Source organism: Periophthalmus magnuspinnatus, chromosome 16 (assembly GCF_009829125.3).
Source record: "Periophthalmus magnuspinnatus isolate fPerMag1 chromosome 16, fPerMag1.2.pri, whole genome shotgun sequence".
In the NCBI taxonomy this organism is placed as follows: Eukaryota; Metazoa; Chordata; class Actinopteri; order Gobiiformes; family Gobiidae; genus Periophthalmus; species Periophthalmus magnuspinnatus.
Genome location: NC_047141.1, coordinates 24,089,812 through 24,115,709, shown reverse-complemented (window position 1 = coordinate 24,115,709; position 25,898 = coordinate 24,089,812). Strand labels below are relative to the sequence as shown.

Sequence of the window (25,898 nt, the reverse complement as noted above, 5' to 3'; positions counted from 1 at the left end):
GTATACTTTGTACAGCAAATCAATATTTCAAAAGGAGCCATTCCCTTATTATTGATTTCCCTCTGAATAATGAGAAACATTATATATATATATATATATATATATATATATATATATATATATATATATATATATATATATATATATATATATATATATATATATATATGAAAATGTGCTTTTGATGTGTGTCGTTTTAAGTGATATTTTCCCATTAAATTGATTCTGTACTGTATAGCCTTGAACTAGCACTTAGAAACCTTTACCCCTCCCCCATCTGCATTTCTCACTGCCCCTTTTTGCCCCTCTGTCCTCTTCGCTGGCTCTGTCTCTCTCTCCTACAAGCTGCATGTCTTTCCTGTGTGCAGGGGGCCAGCGGAGGGGAAGTACAGCGAGAAAGAAAAGCACTCGCAGTTCAAGTGCATGGCCTTAAAGACACAGCTGGCTCAAACAAAGGCCATCGCATAAGGAGGAGGAAAGCCGTTGTGGAATTGGCTCTATAATGACCCACCGGTGGAGTGGTGCAGACAGTATAGATGAGGATCATTTCACAGTCGGAAAAAAACTGGGAAATTTAAAAAATGTGAACAGGAAAAAGCAGAAAAAAAAGTCTCCTCCCCGTTTCCTCTGGCTCCACGTATGCTCCCTCCCACCTTCCTTTATTTCAATCTTGTCCCTCCCCTCCGCTCTCTCCCTCCTTCATTCCTGCTCCGCTCACATGCACACACAGCGATAAATATACACAAACGGTGAGTGATGCCTTCTCTGCACTTTTGTGTGTTTTCCTCTCGGCAGCTCTCCGCGAAACCGGTTCTGCTCAGTCTTCTGCACATGCAAGATCCCAGCCATGAACTGAACAGCAGCAGTGAGCAGTGAGCAGGCAGACTTGTTCACCACTTTCCCTTCCTCGCTCGCAATGCACTCTCCCTTTGTCCGTAAGACCTTGTTCTCTGCAAAGTCCACAGTGTGAGCGAGCTGAAGTTGGGACAATTTGTCTCTTGCCGAAGATCGCTGGATGGTCCGAACTACCGATGAATTGTGTCTAGAAGAAGAGTGGAGAGAAAGAGATGCAGAGCTGCAAGCCGAGAGACGAACTCAAGAGTTGGGAAACGAACGCGGGAAAAGGTAAAAAAGCAGACTCACTTTCTTTCAAACATGCCCTCTTTTCTCAACTTGTTTTGTAGCAATCCAGCATTTTTACTTGTACTAAAATTCTGCATTATTTTCAACACTAAAGAGCATTTAACTGTGTCGTATCCTTATAATTTGTCCATGCCTTTTATCCTGCCTGACACAATATCTATGTTTGTTCAAAGAGAACTTGCCAGAATTGAAGCCTAGTGTAAGTAACAGCCCGGGCTGGTTTGGGGCCCTGCTTTAAGAATGAAGGGGCAGAAGGAACAGGGTCAAACCTCCCACTTTTTAGGACCATTATTTTGTCTAATCACATGTTTCCTGGAGTGGTGCTATTCTCTACAGCCCCCAAAGTATTAATAAGATGACACTTGAATTATTGGTTGTCATCCTCCCCGCTCTGGAATTGACCTGTCCCACCCTCAATTTCCCCTCGGAGTTTGTTTGTATACCTCCCTGTTACAGCTCAGCCCCATTGTTCTGCACTGAATACGTTATACTTTCAAACTCTTATCGTGGTGCTGCGAAATAACGTTCCAGGCGTCTTATGAAAACGATATGTGCTTGTAATAGGGAGCGGCATTCGACAGTAGCACTGCAAAGCTTTTCTGGACTGTGTAATAGTTTATTTAAGGTGTACATTAAATTACTTTGTTGGTTGGTAATAAAGAAGCAATGAATAACCTTGATATATATTTTGTTTTACTGAGAACAATAACTTAACAAGTGGTGCTAAATTTTGTCGCAGTTGTGTTTCTTGGAAACTCCTGGCCTTGCTGTTGCAGTTTAATCGTAGCAAATGATGACGTGTCTAATGTCTAATTGATAAGTTATAGTTATATTATAGATTTATTTAGAACAGGTAGTGGTTGGAATGGTAGAAAATGAACTATTGCTGCTTTGCCTAAGTGGAGTGGACAGAATGGAAGCATATTTTGTCCAAGTGTAAGAGTGGCCGATGCAATTATCTGCGCTGTTCATGTTCAGCTGTTAGAAATCTGTCTGTCTCCTTTGGGCCCATAGCACCTGACAGCTGACAGAAATGTTAGTGTCAACTTCACTTCACTTCTCCGCAAATAAATGTGCACTTTCTGTGTTTACATTACTACCCATGCCCTTGACCACTCATTTTACAGCTAAGAATATGGTGCACATGTTTGTCTATGGTTAGAGGTTAGAGCTTATGTATCATTCTTGGGATTGTGATTTTGAATGGGTGAAAAGCATTTCACGCATGAACAAAATACCTGAGAAAATGCATTATACCACAGTTATTTTAAATATTTTTGTTAACCTCAATGTCGCACTTACTGAACCTTTGTAAGTTCAGGCTGCAGATGAAAACCATTATGCATTTTGCTTTTACAAAACTATGCCCCAGCCATCAATTATGTAGTTTTGATGTTAAAGAGATGGTGGACTGCCACACAGGGCAGTTAGTGGGATGCGTCATGTGACCATTGTGGATGTTTCAAACTGGCGGCTCTCACGGTCCGACTCACTGGCTATTCCCTGCGGACGCTCTGCTCCACTTGCATCAGTGTTTGTCTGCCTCTCCAGGACACAGGGCTGAGTGGAGAGAGAGAGAGGTCCATCTGGATACCCATAGGGCTCCTGATAATGTTTCTGTCACTGGCTCCAAACCCAGCGATTTTCCACTTCACATCCCTGACTGCCGTTACACTTGATTTGCAGCGATCACAAGAGAAGCAGGTCCCAGTACAGCTTTATTACATTGTACAGTCACTTTTCCAACTTTTCCGATAAGAAACAACTTCTTTATTTTCCACGTTTTAACAGTTTATCAGAGACGTGTGACTGGTAGATAGATTTGATATAATGTGATCTAGTTCAGATTTTTAAGTGATCAACCATATTACATGGCATCTTTTTGACAATAGTTGTTTTTGGCTTCACCAACATTTAAGTACATTTTTCTATTGTACAGAACATTATTAATTGTTCTAATAGAATGCGAATATTATATCTTTGTATTAAAATGAATTGCCTCAAACTGCACTTTAACACCATCTGTTTTGTTTTGTTTATCATCTTTTTGTTCCTCTTTGTTGGATAATTTGACAATGACTTTGAGATGATTAGACTTAATCCTTTGTGCTTTTTGAAACCCATAAATCAGTAATTAGAAAATACTTGCTATTTCCGTGGTACAGTGTAGCAAAGTGATTTGATTTACACAAGCAATTGTCATAATTTTATTGTGTTCATTATGTTTACAGATTTTATATTATGTTTATCAAAGTAAATCAAGATTCTTTGTTATTTTTGGTAACTACTACACATTTTATTTCTTTAAAAAGCTATTGGTTTGATACTTATTTATTAAGATGTGTATGTGTATGACCCAAATACATATGTCTCAAACACTTCAACAGTATCCAGTTTTCCTTTGTTAAGGATAATAATACCAAGTCAACTGGCATTGGCTTTCTTATATCGTTAATTACTGATCTCTCAAATATCTGGTTGTGTGTGAAAAATGAATCAAAAGTAGCTAAATGGGGTTAAATTCACTCATTTCAATGAATCAGCTGGTGTGTGAGATCAAGTGACTATTTCCTGATTTGGAGATTTTGGAAATTTCTTTGAACTTGAATTGATTAGATTTTTCCATTTTCTTGTTTCTCCCACTGCAGCACGATAGTGTACATGAATGTATAGTTAATTTGGGGCCTCGTTTACATCTTATAAAGGCGGAGTGTGGGTTAATATTTGCAGTCTGCAGGAATGTGTTAGGAGTCAGCAGTGAGAATTCCTCAGTAGTGCATTAGTAGGTCACAGCAGCAGCCTCTCTCTCTCTCTCTCCTCCTTCTCCTCTTCTTCCTCCTCTCTGTGTTCATTTGATGTACGTCTTCATCATCTGGGCTCATTCTGAATGCACATCGCTCTCCTGGTGTTCCCCTCTCATGTTTGATCCTCCCCGACTCTTTGAAAGTCTCGCAGACGTCCCGGGAGCATCGGGAGTCTGGGTTTTAAGTCAAATCTGAGTGATATCTCTATACAGGCCGGGTGTCTTCTGCAGTGCATCGCTCACACACAGTTTATAGAGCATATTGCTGAATGAACTTTGTTGTCAACATATTACAACTTTATGCATCTGCTCATAGGTGGACCAAAGCCAAAAAATAACCACAGTCAATAGTTGACTGGTTAGTTTTTTATTGTGTAATCTAGATGCACAATTAAGCCTGGGATTTAAAATAATAAAAAAAATTGCCAGCACTAGCAGTCACGTTAAAGACACAAGTTTGCAAAAACAAGCACTTTAGAATATAGGGACAAACTTATCAAATATTTTGCATATTATTCACTAGCTGCAAGTATTAAATGATTACATGTTCCTATTTCTATTAATCTTTTTTTTTCTTCAGATTACCACATCTGCTACCATAATGCAAAATGTGTTTAAATGGGCCATTGGTTTTATCTTGGATGTACCACTCTCTTTTTTTCTGGAAGTGGAAGTTTGCCACAGGCACATTTATTTTAATGGAGAAGTCCACAGCCAATACCATGTCAGTAAAAGCAGGTGGTTTGGAGCAGAGTTCAGACTTTGGAGGAAGACATTCAACTTATATGGCACTGTTAAAAAAGTTTGACAAGTAATGAATGTAATTTTTATTTGTTCTTATTAAGACAAAATAAAATCGAATTGAGAAGTGGAATCGATCAAAAAGGGGAAAAAGGATTCATTTTATGCATTCTACCCTGGATAGATTAAAACTTACATATACAGTATTTTTTATATTTATATATATATATATATATATATATATATATATATTTTATATATATATATAAAATATATATATATATATATATATATAATATATATATATATAAAATATATATATATATAAAATATATATATATATATATTTATTTATTTATTTTTTTTGGTAAAATAGCTAAGAAATAAAATGATTGACATATTCTATTACCACTGGTTTATGGCAACAATTATATTGCTCTGATGGACACTAGCAGTATGGATTTTCTTATATTATAAAGTGACGATGAATTATATATATAAATTGTTTATAAGTGGTGAAGTTTTACAACCCCACAGCCACTGTGTAGACTACAGCTGCAAGATTAATCAGAATCAGATCAAAATTACAAATTGAATGGACGCAATTAGCAAATCGCAAATGCAGTTTTTGAAGTATTATAATTTCCTTCACAAACAACAAAGTACTTAGTGTTTTTCTATATACAATCCTAACCCTGTAATTTAGACCTAAAAAACATGTTCTATATTTGATTCTGGTATTAGTTTGTCAGTTTATATTTCAGTCTTTTTGTCAATTCCGCGTGATGCAATTTAAAAATTTTACTTTAAAAAGAATCCTGTTATAAAAACATAAATTGCAATCTAATTTTAAAGAACAAAACGTAAATGGATGTTTTTTCCGAATCGTTCAGCCCTAGCGTAGACGTGTGTTGTCTTGGTGTCACTACTTCTCCGCTGGCAAACATATTGGCAGTATTCACAAGGAGCTCATTATGCTTGGCTGTTATACACATGCTTTGCTGTGGCATCGGAGGTGTCAGCTAGCTGCGTCACCCGCTGCCACCCTCCTCTGTGCCAACTCCCGAGTGCCAGACACCAAGCGGGTGCACGAGAAAGAGGAGGAGAGGTGGGTGACGTGTGAAAAAGATGGAATGAAAAGAAAAGTTGAAGGTGTGAAAACAGTGTAGTGAGTGAGAGTAGAAGTGGAGGGAGGCTGTGAATAATTGGAAAATTAAGCTTGTAGTCTGTGTACTAGGAATGAACAATTTGAGAAAAAAATATCTAAGTGTGTGTTTTTTGTAATTTTGATTAGCAAATAGAACTGGTTGTTATGACAAGTAATTAGTTTGATTTTGTCTTATTAAAACAAAAAAATAAATAAAATAAAAATGTATCAAAATTAATTTACTGAAAAAATACATACTTTTATTCAATGCAATTTAGCAAAAAAATAGTCAAATTACTTACTCCAAAGTCTGAACTATGCTCCAAACCACATGCTTTTACTGACAGAGGATCGGCTGTGACCTCTCGATTAAAAAGGCCTAGGATGATCACTGACAATTAGAAAAGACTCAATCTCTAAAATTGTACAGCCCTATTTTAGAGTTATGCTTTAAAATTAACTTTACATTTCAGAAAATGCTTATAGGTACATTTATACATAAGCATATTTTGCCGTTTAGACACTTCCATAATTTTGATCTTTGCTATTTGCTATTTGCTATTTCAGCCATTCGAATAAAGCATCGATGGGTCATGTAATGTGAGGCAGGTGCTTTTCAAGGATCCCAGAGATGTATAGAAACACTTAGATACTAAAAAGAAGAGGAGATCTAAAGGCATTATAATAAATAAAAGTAATTTATTTGGCTATTATTGGGGCATTAGTATTGGTATGTGTAAAGGTGCCTCGGTGCTCCTTCCGAGATTTTTACACTGTTATGAGATTTATTTTATGTTCATTGGAATTTGGTTCTGATGCGTGTCCAGCATCGTAAGATGAACATTTAATGAGTGAAATATGAACTGCTAAACTAATATAACAACTCCATGCACATCCGAACCTGTTCATTGAGGCCTTAATTATAGAATTAGCAAGTTTTATACATAATAAGACAAGATTTTTGTTGTTTGTATTTTGGTACCACTTTACGATAACTACACTTCTATTAGCCTTAATGCAGCACAAAGAAAGACCTAATTCATAATTAATAAATAGTTTATTAAAAATGATTCAAGCTTAGTGCCTTCTTAATTAAGGGATTAGGAGTTAGGATATGAATTAATTAACTGTGTAGTACTAAGCCTGAATCATTCTTAATAAACTATTTGTCTATTATGAACAAGGTTTTTGTCCATCCTTTATTATGAGTACGTCCTAGCATCTTATGTTAAAATACTAATAGCAACATTTGTTATTTTGCAGTTATGAAAATTCTGATTAGATTGTCATTAATTCTGCAAATCATACATGAATGGAGTATGTTAAGTTTTTTGTTTTTTTTACTTTACACCAGTCTTGACTCTTGAGAGGTGAAAATCTGCCATAGCCAACTGTTCTTTGGTCAGTGCGGGGTCGCAGGGGTCACATGTGTAAGATGAAAGCACCGGCTGTGGTGGGCTACTTCCACAGAGCGTCAGAGAGGTCAGGAAGTGGCCCCCAGCACAAACACCAGACTCATTGTTCAAGTTCAAGGTAACGCTGAATGGGGTTTTCATTCACTGAGCTGCCATCCCCGTCCTCCCGAGAAGTTTCTGTTTTTAAAAAAAGCTCCTAATTAGATCAAAAACACAGCGCCTTCGGGAAAGTCTCAAGTCTGTGTCAGGCTGTTATAATTGTAAACTAATTATGCCAGATTTATTTATTTAATTCTAGGCGTTTTGGTGTTGATTGAATTGGAAAAGTGGATTATTTCTTTCAGCTTTAAAATGATCTTGACAAGGATGGGCGATATGTAATTTCCAATATCAGTATGATATCAGAGGGTTTCTCAGATATCGGTATCTTGAATATTGAAAATTTTGCCGATATTTGGCACCAATATTTTCTCTAAGTTCCCCCAGTTTCTGTGTGCTCATGTGTCATCAGGCCATTGGACTTGCTATTTTGAACACACTAATGAGTACAAAGAGTAATTTGGCCAAAAACATGAGTAATTTGGCCAAAAACATGGCTGCATGTTTACACAAACACGTAACAAAGTTTAGATAAAATTTGGAAACGTTACTATAACTTAACATGCATTTGTCGACGTTGCTATGGAGTTTAAAATGTTAATATCAATATTGGTAAATATAATTTATCAGCCACAGCAGCTAGATAAATATCGGATATCGGCATTTGGTCCAAATATCCATATAGGAACAGGCCTTTCACAATAACACATTTTAAAGCAGGATATATTGGTACAGAGAAATATTGTCATAAACAATAATATTGAACCTCTTTTATGCCACGGACACAAAGCAAGATAATCCCAGTAAACCAATTTTTAAATAGACAGTAAGTATCATTAAAAGCCATGAGCTGCAACAAATAAATAGTACAATGAACCAATAATTAGCCATAGAAGTTATTTATTCAATCCTCTACAGCTCAAATCTTATCGTATTATATAAAAATGCCTAAAATTTCCCTACTATTGCAAAGAATGTAAATGAAATCAATGATAAATGTACACAATATTTATGTACACACGATAAATATTGAGCTCCAAAAGGCTCTAGATATTAGGGATGATAGGCCTAACCATCTAGTTTAAATGTTTTTGTTATGTGAGTTATAATTATGGCATTTTCTGTGTGCCATTCCTAATATCTAAAAGTGACAGAAGCATGTTCAGGTGTGCCGCGTTTTTACCCTTAGACAATGAACAAGGTCAAAGCCAGTGGGTCATATGTCAGGCCAGAGGTGCCCCTCCTCCCCCCTCCCCCCTCTGTTGTGTCTGCTCATTCGTCAGCTCCTCATTAACTCCTCACGGGGGATTTCCTGTTCGCCTCCTCGGCTTCCCCCATTTAAAAACCTAGCTGTTTTTGAGCCCTCTTTACACATTCTGAATATTTAAAACCACTACAGTTAAACTATGCAAACGTCCCACCCCAACGCGCTCTCATACTGTCTTAATAGCTAACTGACAATGAGGGAAGTGTAGCTAACCCCAACTGCTGTTAGAATCTGTGGGGAAAGCTTATAACTGATGACTTTGTGCTCTCCGTGAGTACAGTACTGCACACACATATATAAGAGCATGCAGCCCCATAATTCACTGCCTTTAACAGAAAGTCAATAACAATACAGGAATGATTAATCAGTCCCTCCACCAGCACCTTCCACTCTCCCTGCTCAACCCGGCCTACCCTCTCTCAGCTTAGTATTGATCTGAATGCATTTGCTTCCCATTTATCCTCCCCTCTCGTCCTCCCCCACCCTGTACTCTCTGCCACTGCATCGAGCGGTCACAAAGAAGCTTTTACACTGGAGTGTCTCCCATGCACCAATAATACGCACAAATACACTACATGGGAACAGCAAAGGCGCCGCAGCTCGGGCCCGGATTGGTCTCGCTCTTAAATGCAATGCACGCGGGGATTTGACTAGATTATGCAGAAGTGCAAATTAATGTGGACCCTTTCATAGTGCAGGTGCACGTGTGTGTTTGTGCTTGTATGTTGTACACACTTGGGCCTAAACACAAGGCAGCTTTCTTAAAGCTTTACTGACAGCTCATTTGAACCCCCCTTCAACATTTGAGTTGGTGGCACACAGGTTGCCATGACACCAGACTGTTTTGTCTGCCCTTTGACCTCTTTAAGGGGTGCTGTGGTCAATCAGGCATTACATGTGAGGGGCAAATAGAAGGAGAGGAGAGGGGGTGCATTTCCTCAGTAAAAATGAGGTCCACGAGGTTGCTCTACACATCCGTTTTGTACAGCGCCGAAGGTGGGGAGCCTTTTCGAGCCTGTGCTGAAACAAAGACACATGTGCGCGTATAGACATGGCAGCTCTGCAGGGTAAATGAACTAGGTTGGAGCTCCCAGGGGGTGGAGAGTTATTATGCTCATTGTGCAGTCGGCCAGCTAAAGCTGTTTGGCTGCTTCTTTTGAAGTTATATTTATCAAACCAGAGCAGGAGGCTTAGCACTCTGCTGGTGCATCGCTCCGTCCACACTGCAGAGACCCTGGGCGCCGCTGCATTCATGCTTCACATATCAATAATTAAACATGTTTATCCACACAATTCAAAACTGGAAAAATTAAAGAAGAAACTGATTGTATTTTTCAAGGTGTCCTTCCAGTGTCCTGGAGCAGTGCTGGTGTTACTACTGCTTTATTGCATTGTCATTGGCATAATTATTCCCAGTGAACAATATGTGCACCTGGCACACTGCCTGTGATTTTGGGACCATTTTATAAATACTCAAACATTTATTAATGACAGCTCTCAGGAGACAAAGCAAAGCATTAAGTGTTGAGTGTAGCTTTTTAAAAGAGGCTAATTATAATGTCATTTTCTCTGTGGAGTGAACAGTGTTGTGCTCCATTAGTCACACGGTTAGTATTTCAGAATTACATGTTGTATGTGATTGTTTAATTGCATCGTTTAGACTGTAGCTCATATATTGTGCTTGTAAATACTTTGACTGTAAGTATCACTCACCTCTGCCTGCTCCATGATTGCCCTGAGAGACGTGAGACCCATCAGAGTGGTAGCTGCAATGTTCTCCTCTTGGTCAGTAATGGTTGAGGGACTTGCTCAGTGGCACTTTAGCTGTGGCTGTGGTTGAACCTATGACCTTGTGGTTAAACAGGCTTTATTCACAAGGCTCTCTCTGTGTTTTCCAGCGCACCTCATCTCCTCTGAGGGAACACCTGGGACATGCTCGCAGAGAAAACAACTAAAGGTAATGGCATTGTTAATTCACTATAACATCTGCACCTCTTCATTATACTGCATGTTTTATTAATAATATTGTTAAAACAACGAAACAAGGAGTTCAGGTTATAGACATGTTTGTTTATCGCAACCATTTTAATTGATAGCAAAATGGCCTCGCTCATTTCTACAGTACAGCTTGTATATAGTGTTAAGCTTTTTATTTCATTGTTTGCCTTGGATTATAACTGAAAGAAAAAGTTGCATAGAATCAAAGAAATATCAGAGACCACAATTTCTGACCCACTCTTTTTAAATCAAAGAATTACAGAATTTTTGTTAAGGGCTGTGCTTCACTTTGGTTGAGGCACACTGGTTTTGTCATTCTTTGTAGACAATCACTTGTATTTCTATTTTTTGTTAAAATAGGAAGAAATTCAACTATATACTGTCATACAACATAGTATCTCACACCACTGTCTCTCAACGGTGAAAAAGAAAATAAATTTTGTTTTAGAATAAGGTCTAAAAGAGGAATTTTCAAATATTATGAGACTATAAAGTAGGACCACTGAAAAACAGGCAAAGCCTTTCAGTCGCGCAAACAATAAGAAAATTCTACTTCTGATTTCACTGGAAAATTCATGGACACTTGTTGCGTAAAGGTTTCTCAAAATTTCAGACTATAAAACTGGAGGTCTATAATTTGACCTTTTCACCCTACCAGAACTCTTGTTTCTATGGCTTTTTCTGGCAATCTTAGGAGCCAATCAGCCTTATTCTCTCTGCCACTCCCAACTTCCAACCATTGGTGTCCCCGCTGCAGGTAGCTCCATCCTATCGAGCGTTTGATTGGAAAGTTTAGAAGGGAGTGGACCACCAAAGGCCAGACACACACTAGCACGGGCGCAGATTGACAGCCGCGCCATGGCAACAGTTTGGCGAGTTTCCAGGCTGTTTGAGTTGCCAGGCAGAAATGTTCCCATGGCAACATTCATTTTGCCATCGTCGGTATAGGCGGCCGGCGTCAACCAAAGCAGATTAGTGGAGGATAGAGACATGGGCTTTCACCTGCTTGGAAAAAAAAAAACATGCACATGCGCAGTTCACTGTTACTACCTTCCTACTGTACTCGTAGTAATGTAAGCCACACCACCATAGCACGTGGTTCATTCACTATTTGGCCATGCGTAGTAGTAGTAGTAGTGTGCATGGTAACAGGGAAGAACAGCATTTTAATATATTTTAGACTTTGTTCTCATATTGGCACATATATTTACTGCCTTAATACACAATTCCTGCACATACATGACAAATAAAAAAGAGAACTGTTCATGTTATATTTTTCTTTCTTTTATGAATGAAATATTTGGAGTACTCTCACAATAGGACACCTCCGGAGATGCTGAAGGGTAAGTAAAAGAGAGGACAAGAGGCACAATTGGCATTGGCACAATTGCACTGCATTTGTGCATGACCGGACTTTGCAGTTATTACAGATAGCAGCTAAAACTTCGGGAATTACTATTGTTGTTTTAGACAAAAAGTCAGTCAGTACACGTATGGCCGGGAGAATGGAGAAGACTAGAGTTGTTCAAAAGGATTAAGGAAAGTAGAGAAGGACGAAGGAGACACTGAGGAAGAAAATTTACCTGGCAACATTTCCCAGTTTCACCAGCCTATCTGTAGCTCGGGCAATGGTTTCTGATTGGCCAAAGTGTTTTAGACGGTGGTTTCTAAGCTCATTGATAGGCGCGGAAATCCAGGCAGAAGAGTTGCATAGTTCATCCAGAGGTCTGTGGAAAGAGTAGGTGGAGCAGAGCATCTTTACTCCGAGTTTCTCCATTGTAGTGCATCTTTGTTGAGAGGTGAATTCCTTATATCCCACATACCAAGCAGTGTATTGTTGGAGCAAATGCAAGGCTCCCACATACTGCTTTCCTTTGACACAAACCTTAGCCCTAGTTGTAACCCTATAAAAGGCTATATAATAATGGTTAAGGCAACTATAATACTAGAACATAGGAATCAGCTGTTTGCTATACTTGGATTATTCTTTACATAGCTTTTGTTAGTGAAAGGGCTTAAATAATGAATCATTCGGAAATTTTACCAGACATAATTTTCAAATAGTAAATATAGTCAATATAAAAGGGAGCATCTATTTTTCATGACATGTTGTCTGGCTTACAAAAACATCGCAGAAGAACTGTTCAAACAAAACAGATATGCAGCATTAATACTGTTTTATTTTACTTATATTTACTTTAATAAAATAAAACAAATACTTTTATTTGCCATGAATTAAAATTTTTATAATAGTTTCAGTAATTTCTATTCGAGAGGTTCATAGTCATTATCAGTAAAGGCATGCGGTTTGGAGCAAAGTTCAGATTTAGTGAGGTTTTTTTTATAGCAAAGATTAAAACTCTGAAATGTTTATGCACAGGAAATTAATATTGAAAGCCATTTTATTTGTTGGTTTATAGGACAACCCTATTTTAATGGATGTTTACTTATATTTCATGTTGTTAATTACTATTAAGTACAGTGGCATATACATTGTATGAATAGTTTTCTTTGTTTGTTTATATTTATTTATTTGTTTATCTTTGCCTTCTCCTTAATGATATATGAAAGTCTTCCCCTAAATAGTATATAAAGTTGAATTCTTTCTAATCTCAGAAAGAAATAAAAATGTGTATAAGGAGGTAAGTGTAAGGTGTGACTTGGAAGTACTGTTGGTTGAACTTGAATTGTACTGAAAAGCTCACCTTGCCGCTGTTCTCCCAGCTTGACTGCAGAGGCTGGTGACATTGGCAGGGCAAAGAATTGGAAATACACTGCATGAAGTAGCAGTGTGCAAAGTGTCCAGTAGGGGGTGACAATTCCAAAGACATTGCGGGAAATCCTATGAATGAACATGGAGCTCCTGCCCTCATCGCAGCAGAGGCCTTGAATATGTGTTTAATTTGGGCTTATTTTGAGTGGCTCACAGTTGGTGTGACTTGTACAGCTTAAGTGATTCTTCATTCATGCATTTTAAAACCTTGGTAAACTTGAAGCAGAGTTTTGAAATTTTAACCGTGGATTGAAGTCACCAAGGGTCTTGCATTTTGTATGCCATATTTAAAGGTGCGTTATTTATCTTTTACAGAAGGGGGGTCTGTCACCTGCTTGTCTCCATGCAGAGGTTATTGCTGTTCATGCAATTTAACATAATCTATCTTGCATTTCTTTCCTGCATGTGTTTTTAATTCTACGAGAAGAAAAAACATGCATTATCACTGACCTGGTGGCATCACCTGCTTGTCTCCATGGAGATATGTCTAATGCCAAACTGGAACATACTAGGCAAAACAATGGTCTCTCTCTAGAGTCTAGCTGAAGGCGGACCCTCCACCAGAAAAGTTACATAGTGCTCCTTTAAATCTACTATCTGCTCTTTCACATAGATCTTATGATTTCATTAGTTATTCAAACTCTTTTAGTAATGTTATCTTTAACACATCTCATAATCTCTATTATCTCTATTATTGATTTCATTATTAATATACAAATGTTTTGTATTCAGAAAAGACGAAAGGAGATTTTCAGATCAGTGGACCCATTTTCTCAAAATGACAAAGTGCTGAGGAGGATCTTGTCTGGGGCGCATCTCGACCGTCTGTGCTCTGCAGTGTGAGGTAGTTGGTTGTATGGTTTCGCATAATAAACAGCACGGAGATAACTGTACAACCTTCTAGCTTTCCCTGCGGAGTCACTCGTCACCACATGTGAAGCACCCCCAGCAGAGAGGTAAGTACGCCGTTGGTCCGTCGCAGACACTCCTAAGGCTTAATGACATGACTCGTCCTTCAAAACTCAGTCTGCTTTTATCCTGCCAAGGTCTTTCCCAGGTGAAGTCCTTTCCTTCAGGAATGTCTGTGACTTCCCTGGAATGTTATTGTAAATGTTTGTGTCAGTTAGACCAGAGTAAGTGAACACCTGCGCTTGTTCTTAACGTGACAATCAGAGTCCAAGTACCGTTCACCTGTAGCCTTTGTTTTACCCATTAAGCTGGTTATCTCTGAAACAAGACCAGTGGTGGAATGTAATGAAGTAAACGTAGTAAAGTACAATACTTAAGAACAGGTTTTAGGTATCTTTCCTTTTAATTTAATTTTAAAGTGGATACTTTTTACTTTTACTTCACCACATTTGAGAGAAGGTATGTATACCTTCTCTACTCCACTACATTGAGCTGAACTGAAAAGTATTTTTCATTATTGTTTGAGATCTACTGAAAACTCTGACACATTCATAATTTGAGTGAACAAAAAATACACAAATCAAAAAATTATTGATTCAATAAAAATAAAAAAATATATTGATTCAGTTTCTGCTGAACAAAATTCAGCACAAATCTTTATCAAAATCACTTTATTTGAAGCCTTAAGACCTCAAAATATGCATAAAATACTTTTACTTTTTACTCTTTAAATACATAATGGGTACTTTAATACTTTTACTCAAGTAGACTTTTTCATGTGATACTTTTATTTTAATTTATTTTTATTTTTTTTGCTTAGTAGCAAACTTAAGTACTTCTTCCACCACTGCACAAGACACAAGGACTGTCATCTGGATCCATTACATGAGCATCGTCCGTAACCTCAGCCTTGTAAAATGATCACTGCTCCATGACATAGCTGTAGTGCAGCACACAGTCAGGAGCGTGGCATTGTTTAACTTATAGATGTCTACTGTTACATTTTACACATTGTTTAGCATTGTGCCCTGTGCGACCTCACTGTGTGTTTAGAGCCCTAACAGTTGTGTTTCCCTCGCATGCATTATGCACATGCGTGACAACACAGTCCATTCCCATGTTTTATTGTCCCACAGACGCTGGTACTCCCTGCGTTTGTCAGCTTGGTGGCAGGGACAGCAGCCATCTGCAGTGCGATATGGCGCCTCTCCTCCTCAGAAAGAGGGAGGGGGGCATGGGCATATTTTGTATTTGTGCTGATTCAGCATCGTCACTTGTGGCATTCTATATCATTGTTGGGCCAAGGCACTGTGCTCCAGACCATACGTCTCACAGGAGTAAGTAGCAGTGAGTACACAACAACTATATAAAATCGTCATGTCCACTCAAGAGAATGTTTTACATGTCCACTCAGGACAATATTTTACATCAAGTCAAATTCGACATGCCCTCAAAATGAACAGCCCAAACCAGTCACATAGTCAATTGTCTTAGTCTACATGTGGACATAAAAATCTAAGAATTGAAATGTAAAATATTAATCATTTGTGAAAGTATAAAACTACCCAAAGTGAGATGTGGGGATAGGAGAGCCTCCTTATCCTAAGACTAGGGCAGACACAGCCCAGACTGATGATGTCATGGCTGTGGTTCACTCCCAGTGCTTTGTCTCAATGGCACTGCAGAGAGCGCCGCAGGCTCTCTCTCACTTATACACACACACACACACCTGTCTGAGACGCGCTGTCCCTTCACCCTGTCACACAAACTGCTTTTTCCACTATTTTTCCCCAAATTTACTAGATATCAAAATTCGTGCTTTACACTAAACGACAGTGAGGAAGTGAGCGAACCCCTCTCCCAGATGTAATGCCAAATGGTGATCAGCACAGGGGATAGGCTGTTGAGTTGGGACATAACTGTGGAGAGGCTACTGTAGCAAATTACTGTTATTTTGCACATATGTTTTATGTAAATGCAGGTGACACAATAATCACCGCTGGGACTAGGTAGCTTTCATCTTTTTTCAGAAACCAGTACTTGAACGATACTTGGTCTTCTGTACAGGTACTTGAACAATATCAATATCTAGAATGAGGAAAAAAAGATGATTTATATATATATATATATATATATATATATATATATATACATATACACACTTTTTTGGAAGACAAACTGAACTTTCATTTATGAACACAGAAACTTGCTATAGTACTCTCCAAGCATCTACCAAACAGCACTTGTTGTCCAAAGAAAACATTTGGGGTTTTTTAGTACCATTTTTCAGTACTGATAGTTAACTTATTTTTTGCTACTCCATTGTTAAAATTTAAGAATTGTACATGAAGTTGGATCCGGGCTTGAAATTTACGTTATGAATGAATCTGTTTGTATGAATGTTTTTATGTAAGTGTGTATAGTTTTCTTTACAGTAGTAGAGTAACAGAATCATGCAAGGCAGGCTAAGTTAGAGAACAGATTTTCTCTGCATTGGGCGACGTACAGAGTGCTGTTGAAGCTTGAGGGCTGTGACTAAGTACTTCTTTATCATCATTGGCTTCATATCTGTGACACGTGGTTGATATTGTGTCTTGTACACGATGGACCGAACACTTTAGGGCCATTAATGGTATTTACGGGCCAAGTGTAATGTTTATGCTTTATATTGAGGACAGACAGCCGATCAGTAGGCCCAAATTAGATTTACTTTTTGATGAGAATTTCCCTCAGGGCCTTGTGATTCTGTTATCTAACAGTCGCCTCACAGAGCGGCAGATATTAAAGCCAAAATCACATAGCCTTTAGACATCAAACCTGCTGAGCAAACCATTATTAATGTGCAAAATTTGATCTGATGGAAACATCCAAACATAACTCAATATGCAAAGGAGCCACCGTTTAATCAGTTAGTTTTGTTTTCTTGTCGCATTTACATAGTTGGCTACCTAAGTGCTCATGTTAAATGTATCCTCAACACAGTGTTGTGATATTTCCATAATGAGTTTATTTATTACATTTTGATGACTCCTGGTGTAATTTATAGTTTGATAGACACTATAAATCCTCCAATCAATTTGACAATGTTATGATTGCTGCGTGGACACAGGAGCCCGCAGTAATGTATGTCAGGTTCACGAGACTCCCGGGCTTCATATTTTCTTTCCATTCTCATCCTATTAGAGATTCTGACCCTCCCCCTGCATCCCCACTCTCTCCCCTCCTCCCCCTCCCCCTCTGTCTTACACGCGCACGCTGGCAGACACACAAACCCGGGCTCATACACGTGCATGCACTCGCTGCACTCTGCTTCCTATTTCTCACACGTTCACACACACACTCACACACACACACAGTGACTGGTGTGCGGACGGGTATAGGCTGGGTTAGTGGGCTAGCAGAGACGTGAGCCTAGAAAAAACAAAAAGAGAGAGTGGAGTGTGAACGCGGAGAGAGATGTATTCAGACGGATGCAGAGACAGATCAGAGGCTGGTGTTGTGTAAGCATGTTTTAATACGCAAGCTTTTGATTCATTTGTGTTTCTTACTCCAGGGATGCAAGACGCAGAGGAGGCTGTGTGGATGCTGCTCGCTGTTATTCAGGTAAGAGTGGAGTAATACAATCAATACTATTGTCTGTAACCTACCTGCTGCTGGGCTCTCTGTCTGGCCCCATCAGAGACGCACAGAGGCTGAGAGATGAGCTGCACAACTGCACTCCCACTGAATGAGAAGAGCAGAGGAGCAAGGCTCTTACTACCAGGTGAATGTTTTCATATTTTTACTTAATGCAGTTTACATGTCGATATACGGCAACAAAATGTAAAATGGTTACCTGTTTTTGAGACGTCTGTACTTTATCATGGCACATTCTCTTTGGTGTGCCACATTATAGTTTCTGGTTTTATATTCAATTTAGTAAAGCATTGAAATGAAACTGATATTTCCATTTCATGTCTGTAGCAACAAAGACTTGTTACCGTTTTATATCAATGCTGTATTTTTAGCAATTTTTTTGAGTGCTATTTTATTGAAGTGACTACCTTTGCTGTTAATATTATGGCATTAGCTCAGGTATGTTAAGATGGTTTTGCATAAATTCTCTAGTTGTTTTGCACATACACCTGTGAAATGTGTCTGTCAACTCAGATGAAGATAATGCATAATTGAATTTCAGGTGTTAATTTGAACTTGGGTTATACCTCGTCTATCACATGGGGTGTCTGGGTAGGCCCGCACATGATGAAGCTAACATGGAGTTCACACATCTGCAGAGGTGTACAGTGTGGTGCAGGTACCTGACGCCTGTATCTCCAACCCGGTTGAGGTGTTGGGTGTGTTTTAAAAGCTCTCCCAAAAAACAAACGCATGTGACATTTACACAATACAGAAGACAATAAACAACCTTCTTTAAACCTCTATTTCCTAACATTTTCATAACTAATGTCAGTGGATTTCGTTTATAGTCGTATGTTTCAAATAAGGGTTAAGATTTATGATTTCATTCACAGACAATCGATGTCCTCATTGACCTGTAATGCGTCTTATTCGGTGAGTAAATATAAGCCATACAAAATATTGTAATAGGTTTGTATATTCATATTGTTGTTTACCGAGTGATATATTTTTGAATATAGTGTATTACATTTTGATTCTTTCATTTGAATTGCTCCTCCTAACCCTGGTTTACGTAGTGTACACAAAGTATGCTATAGCTTTTTATAGTGAATATCGGCTACTTGAGTATAAAATCTGGAATGTTGTCTAAAAAATCTCTTCATGTTTAACGACAGCATGAATTCCTTGTCCGACATAATTGTCGCATTGCTGAAATTTCTTTACCGACTGACAAATAGTTTGCTCTCAAATACTGGAAATATAGAAGTCAAAGCCGTTAAAGTGTACATCTGCATTGAGGACGGCTGGGTACTGCAGAATCCAAAATGTCAAATGAGGTTATGTCTAACTCAGCCTGCCAGCCATGTGGCTGCTCTCCGTTACATTTAGTTGTAGTTTGATTTATGTTTAAGTTTATATTTTATTTCTCAGTATGCCCCTCTGTCCCTGAGACCCTTAACCTGTGAGGTCAAAGCAGGTCACAGGTGAGGTCCTCGGGAACAGGGCTGCATTCAGTTTCAACGTCTTAAGCAAAACATGGGAGATTTTATTGTTTGCGGTATCTTTGCAAACAGTACAAGTATAATCGTTTTAAAGCCCGACTGTTCCTGCAGCTCAGACTCTCAGGGGGCTAACCCTTGTTGGCTGGCTTTGTGTTTAACCCTTCATGGGTCAGAAGGAAGACAGCCAAGGGTTGTGACCCCGCCAAACGCATCACCTTCAGATATGAGCTGGACCTATAGATTCATTATGCAACAGTAAATATGTTATATTTTGTTAATAAAAGTGTTAAAAAGTTTGGTTTGTGAATTCTTATTGTTGTGAATTCTGATTTAGTTCAAAGCCCAATGTGCGATTATTTAATTGTGAACATCTTATAAATAAATTTACACACACACTTGTATCTTTGAGGCTTAAAATGTAGTGGTGAATGAACAGATTTGAACCTGAAATGCTTGAGGACCTCTCATCAAAGTGCCCTTGTTACCACAAACATGGCGGCCACACAAACCCACACATGCACAATTAAACAAGCACACGTTTGGGATTTTCCACGTCTGACTAGCGATCTGACTTTGACTCTGGCCTAATATTGATTGGCTTGTCTGTGTGGAGACAGATGAATGCATTAGTACCCAGCTCACCCTGCCACTGGAAATATATTAAGTTCATGTATTAGGCACCCTGTCTGGTTGCCATGGAGATGCACCGGGAGTGAGGGACCAGAGCCGAGTGACTGGGGCTGAGGCGGAGTGGGGGATACAGGATGTGATGAGGCAGTCGACTTGATTTGTAGTCTCTTTCCTCTTCCCCTACGCCTGCCTCCGTCTGTCACATGTGTCCCCTCGCCACACTGTGCACTCTCATCTTCTTTGTTTCATTCATAACTACTCATACTTACTCCACAGGCTGCTCTCACTCTCTGATTTTGGTTTCCACATCCCTTTGCCTTTATGTAAGTTTTTGTGTTATATTCCACTATCATCTCTGTTTATACGTACATCAGTGTTTAACTCCTTGTTCATGAGCCCCTCTCCCCTGCGCCGCCTCCCTCCTTGGCTCGCTCCATCTCTGTGCTCTGCAGTAAAAGTGGTGCAATGAGGCAGCAGGAAATGGGGACTAAAGACAATAGAACCATGGGAAGTCTACACAAGAAAGTAGAAGCCTTTTGCTTTGAACTTCAGAAAAACCCAAACGATAAATCCCTATGTTGTAACATGTGAGGTGTTAACTTAAAGGGCAACATGTAAGTTTTTAGGAGGGTCTGAAACCTTTTCTCCATGCAGTGTTACTGTTTTACCTGGAGTGTTGCACAGAACGGTATAAAGCATAGCAATCTCCATAACGACAAGTAGGCGACACCATCAAACCAAGCTTTTTTGACAACTAAAATGCCTGGAATTGAATAAATGCAAGATGGATTCGTTTATACCATCCTGTGGAATTTTCCAGGCAAAGCTGTAACATTTTCATGAGACAAACCGGTGACAGACCTTCCACCAGAAACCTTACAAAGTGCACCTTTGACTGGTAGATTTAAATGTAAAGATTCTCTAATTAAACAATGCAGCATATTCAAATAAAAACATTTTAGTCAAGTGAAAAGGCTAAAAATGTCTTTGTCTGTTTTAGGATTGTTGGTGTACATTACTTTGTTGTTCGGCTACACTTGGAGCTGCTTTCAGTGCTTTGTCGAGGTCCAAAACAGTCTGTATCTCTGCTGGGGCTATGTCATTAAGGAGTATGAAGTCAGAAATATGGACGCCTGCTTCATGAGACTCGACGCCATTTTTAACTACAACAGTCAGGTGATCGAGTCGGCCAGAGTCGGTAGGAACCAGTTTTCTAACAAATTAGACCCAAGAGTATGAACACGTGGAGTGAAACAGAGGTTTCTAAATTTACATGCGTTATATTAGGACTAAATATGCTGTCCTATACCCACAACCATTGATGGACACCTTTAACGGTTGTTATTTTTCATTTGGGCTACAGAGTTGAATTGTACCATGGGCCTTGCTATCCACACGCATTGCCTGTTGCCAGTTCACCACTGTTTCTGTTGCTTCCCTGACATAAATGTATGGTAATGCAAGTAGCTTTGTGATGTAGATTTGACTCTCTAATTCCAAGATGGAATACATTTTTAATCAAGATATCAGAAAATATTTAGGCCTATTTCTAGATTGTCTAAATAGTGGTTCTCAAACTTTTCACTCCACGTTCCACCTAATAAAAATGTGTCTTTCCAACGAACACAACCAGGTTTATCAGGACTATTCCAGGTCTAAACCACATCTAAAATCGTACACCAAACAAGAAATTGCCCAAAACATGGACACAACGAAATGATGTGAAAATATAATATATATATATAGATATATATAAGAACTGAAGAAGGCCTTGCATATCACCAGTGGTACCACAGCTTTATATTTAATAGTAAATAGTGGAAATCATTGCATGTGCTGTATTTTTGATACTTAATTCATTGTTCCTCTCTATAGGAGCAGGCTATGATCAGCAGCTGAACGACATAATGGATGCAGAGATTCAGCCGATACTTCAGGATTTCTATCAGACACCTAATTACGGTAAACATCTGCTCTCACAAAACACATTGCGGCATCAACAAACCTTTATAGTTTCTCAAATGTTCAGTAAAGTCTCTGATGAGGCTGTGTAAGGGACTGGAGAGTTGAAAATGATGCCCTTAAGCACATAATTCAGCCTGATATGTTGCCTCCATCCTCCCACTGCTCCTCTCCATCCCTCAGACTACGTGTACGAGCAGAGGTTACAGACAGCGGCAGACAATTTCGTTGCAGCAGCTTCACAACTGCCTAGAGGTGAGACATGGTTCTCTCGCCTTCGTCTTTTCATCTATAGAACGGCCTATATGAGGCATTATAGCTCCTCTGATCTCTCTTAGCGCTTTGTAATAAGCTGGTTATGATATTATGTCCTCTACCATAACCTGGTTTAGAGAAAAGTGGAAGTGGGCTGAACTTGTCCATGTATTTGAGTGTTGACACTTTGGATCTTTTTCACAGCAATGATCTTTTCTTTGTTTCTCTCCACAGTGTCTGGATGCTACCCTCCATGTGGTTAGTGACATTTTCCTTATTTTTGTAATCTGAAATTAAAGGGGCAATATGTAACTTTTCACACTTTAATAGCCAAAAATACGTGCATTTTTACTGCAAGCCTCTCCATAGATCTGTGATAGGGGGACTGGTTAACAGATAGAAAGCGAAAAAGTGTTTGACGAAGAAAACAAAAAGCCAAACTAAATTTCATTAAAAATACATAGTTTCAGTCTGTCAGTCCACATTCAACGGGCTAGAACCGGGCCTGGTTTCACCTGTTGGGGTGTGGTCTTGCTCTGTAGTCTTCAGTCTAGAAGGGTCTAACAGGAACCCAAATAATCATGATGAACTTACATTACCCATGTGGTCTCATCCAAGAGACAAGAAGCTGTAGCCTAACTAACAGGCAACTCAGCGAGTCCCAAACTTTTCTTCAAAAATATTGTGCTGTCCTAGTACCACCAACCAAAACAGTACAAATCAGATTTTTCCAAACCGTGACTGACGTGTTTCTTTCCATCTTCATATCATTTTCCATTTTATTAATACATTTTAAATGAGGGAAAACACAAAGCAAGCAAAAAAGGTCAAATTGATTCTAAAGCTAGACTTACATACAGAAACACAGTTGCATAAGTGGCAATATCAGGCAGATGATCCTATTAATGGCATATGATTCCTTCCTGATTCGAAGGATTTTGTAAAGATCTATCCTTAATTGCTATGGCCGGAAAACAACAAATATGAAGAATACATCCCTTGTCCATCTCAAATCAGGTTTTCAGGATGCTGGCGCTGTGTATAATTGCAAGACATGCAAGTATGACTCGTGTGAGTTTCCCCTCGACTGCCCAGGTAAGCTGCACCTGTCTCCCTCGCTGTTACATCACAATTTTCAAATGAAAAGATGACATGTTAATCCAAACTTGACACATCTTACATAACTATATTTTCCCTTCATAAGCATCCACGTTTTAAAGGCTTTTGATCCTTGAAATGCTCTCAGCTAAACGACTAGATCTGGGGGGGGGGGCAGGCAAGGTTTTATTTCCTGGCTTTATATCTTTTGCACAGAGCCCCCCCAAGGTACTCTTTAAGTCCTTGGTATCTTTATGCAAGGTGACAGTTGACTCCCACACACGATGGGATTTGTATCACACTGGTGCAGCTCTTTGTTAGCATATCATCACTTTTACTCCACTCCTCAGAGACTCGGAGCTTAAGCATTATCATTAAGAAGGGCTCAGTCTGCACGAGCTGCCCCCTGTGAATCCTATCTCTACAAATGTGTGTGCGTGTGTGTGTGTGAAAATGTGCGTGCCTATATGTTTATTCCAGTTGAAGAAATTAAGGTAATGGAGAACACCAGGATCCGCATGTGGTGCAAAGTGCCGTTCGACTTGCCCAGTGACTTCCAGGCTGTGTGGAGGTTTGCAGAAGAGGTACATGTCTTTAATGTGAAACAAATGGAAACACATTTTGGTAAATTTTGGTATTGTAATGTATACAAGTGTCATAAAAAGGGAACAGATTTTTGACTGTGGTTTTCTCTGCCAAGCAACTAGTTAGAACAATACTAAATTCTTATGTTTCTTTTGTAGCTTCTGTCAAAAAATACCTCAGCCTGCCTCAAAAATTCCCATCCGATAACTTGTATTAAATGGAATGATTCACTTGTTTACTATTAGCCAAATTTAGCTATAAGAATATTTTACTCAGTATTCCTATGAAAATTATGTCCATGCCACACTGGTAGGAAGAAAAAGTATCAGTCAGTTTAATTCAATTACTAAAAGATAAATACGTATACATCAGTCCAGGGGTATCATGTCATGCCTCATATCACAATTGATCAAACATACAAAATGATTTTTGTGTCAATATAACTATCTAAATCAATGACTTAACCATATCTGGGAAGGAGGAGGTACGCTAAAAGGGACTTATCTCATACTAGCATGTCTCAAAGCAAAACTGTATGGTGTCACCCACCATTTGTCAGTTTTGTACAGGTTTAAGACATACTTTTCCTCCTGACTGGATTTGAGGTTTGTGTGTCCAGTTGAATACTCAGCAGCTGGATGAGTTCAAAGAGGTGACTGCTGGAGTGGACACGCTCTTCTCCATCCCTTCCACAAGCCCACACCACCAGGGCACCTACCAGTGTGAGATCTACTCCGACCAGCGCTCCATCGTCAGGCTCTACTATTACCTATCTGGTGAGTCGCCATTTCAATTTTCATAAAACTACTTAAAGTGTCTAGTTTATTGGTGCTCAATGGGTGGTATGAAACCTTCTTCTGTTGGTACTGACAGGTCTTTCAAGCCAAAATTACTCTTGTTTTAGTCTGGGTTTGGCTTGTTTACCAGGTTTAGATCCAATTTAGTCTTGATTAGATCTATGTCTTGATTAGCCCAAGATGGGGATGCCACTGGTGTGTTCCTTCTGAGTTTAATTCTGAATTTAGCCAGAATTATTCTTGTTTAGTTGTAAAGTTTACCAAAATTGCATATCGTAGGAATGAGATCATGTTTGGATTTTTTAAAGACCATATTGTCCAGCTCTGGTTTAGAGCCTCACGTTTAGACATTTTAAACTGATTATATGGATGTTTTTCTCTGGTTCTCCTTTGTCCTGTTTTAGCCAAGATTTGAATTTTGTTTAATTATAGTATTTTTTTTTTATTCACACACTGTAAAAAGTATCACTGGTCTAGTTTTTTATTTGTTTTTGTTCTTTGCTTACTGAGTGTGGTCCTCCCTCTTCATGTTGCCTTTGTGCCTCCTTGTCTCTGTGTCAGTGACCCCCCAGAATGAGGTTGGCCACACGGAGCTGCAGGAGATATTCGACCTGTCTTTGCTCCCAGGAGGGTCGTTACTCCCCACAGCCGACCTGTCCCGCCACAGCCGCCCCTCTGCAGTGCTGCTCGGTGCCTATGTTAGTGCTGTGCTGCTACTGCTGCTCCTGTCTCTGGGGTATGACAAAACCATTCTCACTAAATTACATGGACACACACTATGTATTATTGTCAGTAGATCTAATATTCTGTCATGCTTTGCTGTTCTCTGCAGGACTTTATATTTGTTGTCGACATCAGAGAAAAGAGGTGATGTGGAAACAGACGCAATAGGGGACCCCAAGTGTTAAATACAAATACTGTATGTTATTTTGACATCTTCATCTTTATAGCTGTGGTTCACTGTTTTTAACACTAGATGGCGACATATACATCTGTAATTGCAGTCACAAGATTAAGAAATTTTGCAGCCAGCCATACAAAACGGGAACCATGTTTTACACCTTTTAATTTAGTCACAGTTGTTTCCTTGTTTGTTCCTTTTAACAAATTCAATTTTTTGTTCTTTGATTGACTTTGAAGCATTTTCCTAGCAAAA

The 25,898-nt window shown here is 38.9% G+C and overlaps 1 protein-coding gene and 1 long non-coding RNA gene across 3 annotated transcripts; both read left to right on the top strand.

Annotated features, from left to right (window-relative positions):
- The first annotated feature begins 716 nt into the window (after positions 1-716).
- Positions 717-18,052, top strand: LOC129456907 (uncharacterized). The gene is made up of 3 exons (XR_008649002.1): positions 717-1,125; positions 10,514-10,572; positions 17,849-18,052. It is a non-coding gene; the product is annotated as an uncharacterized LOC129456907 (long non-coding RNA).
- Positions 18,053-21,124: 3,072 nt separating this feature from the next.
- spaca6 (sperm acrosome associated 6) lies at positions 21,125-25,716 on the top strand. 2 transcript variants are annotated; one of them, XM_055227884.1, is made up of 9 exons: positions 21,125-21,243; positions 21,921-22,007; positions 22,191-22,262; positions 22,497-22,520; positions 23,280-23,357; positions 23,841-23,944; positions 24,565-24,721; positions 25,304-25,478; positions 25,575-25,716. In XM_055227884.1, exons 1-9 carry the CDS (start codon positions 21,171-21,173, stop codon positions 25,648-25,650), a joined length of 846 nt encoding a protein of 281 aa, XP_055083859.1. In that variant the 5' UTR covers positions 21,125-21,170; the 3' UTR covers positions 25,651-25,716. The 2 variants fall into 2 exon arrangements, with proteins under 2 accessions (XP_055083859.1, XP_055083858.1); XM_055227883.1 differs by lacking the exon at positions 22,191-22,262 and having other exon boundaries at positions 25,304-25,716.
- The last annotated feature ends 182 nt before the right edge of the window (positions 25,717-25,898 follow it).

Coding starts and splice junctions, on each gene's coding strand:
- spaca6 (XM_055227883.1), top strand. CDS start 21,171: ATGGACGCCTGCTTCATGAGACTCGACGCCATTTTTAACTACAACAGT. Junction 21,244..21,920: donor GATCGAGTCGGCCAGAGTCG/GTAGGAACCAGT, acceptor TCCTCTCTATAG/GAGCAGGCTATGATCAGCAG. Junction 22,008..22,496: donor CTATCAGACACCTAATTACG/GTAAACATCTGC, acceptor TTCTCTCCACAG/TGTCTGGATGCTACCCTCCA.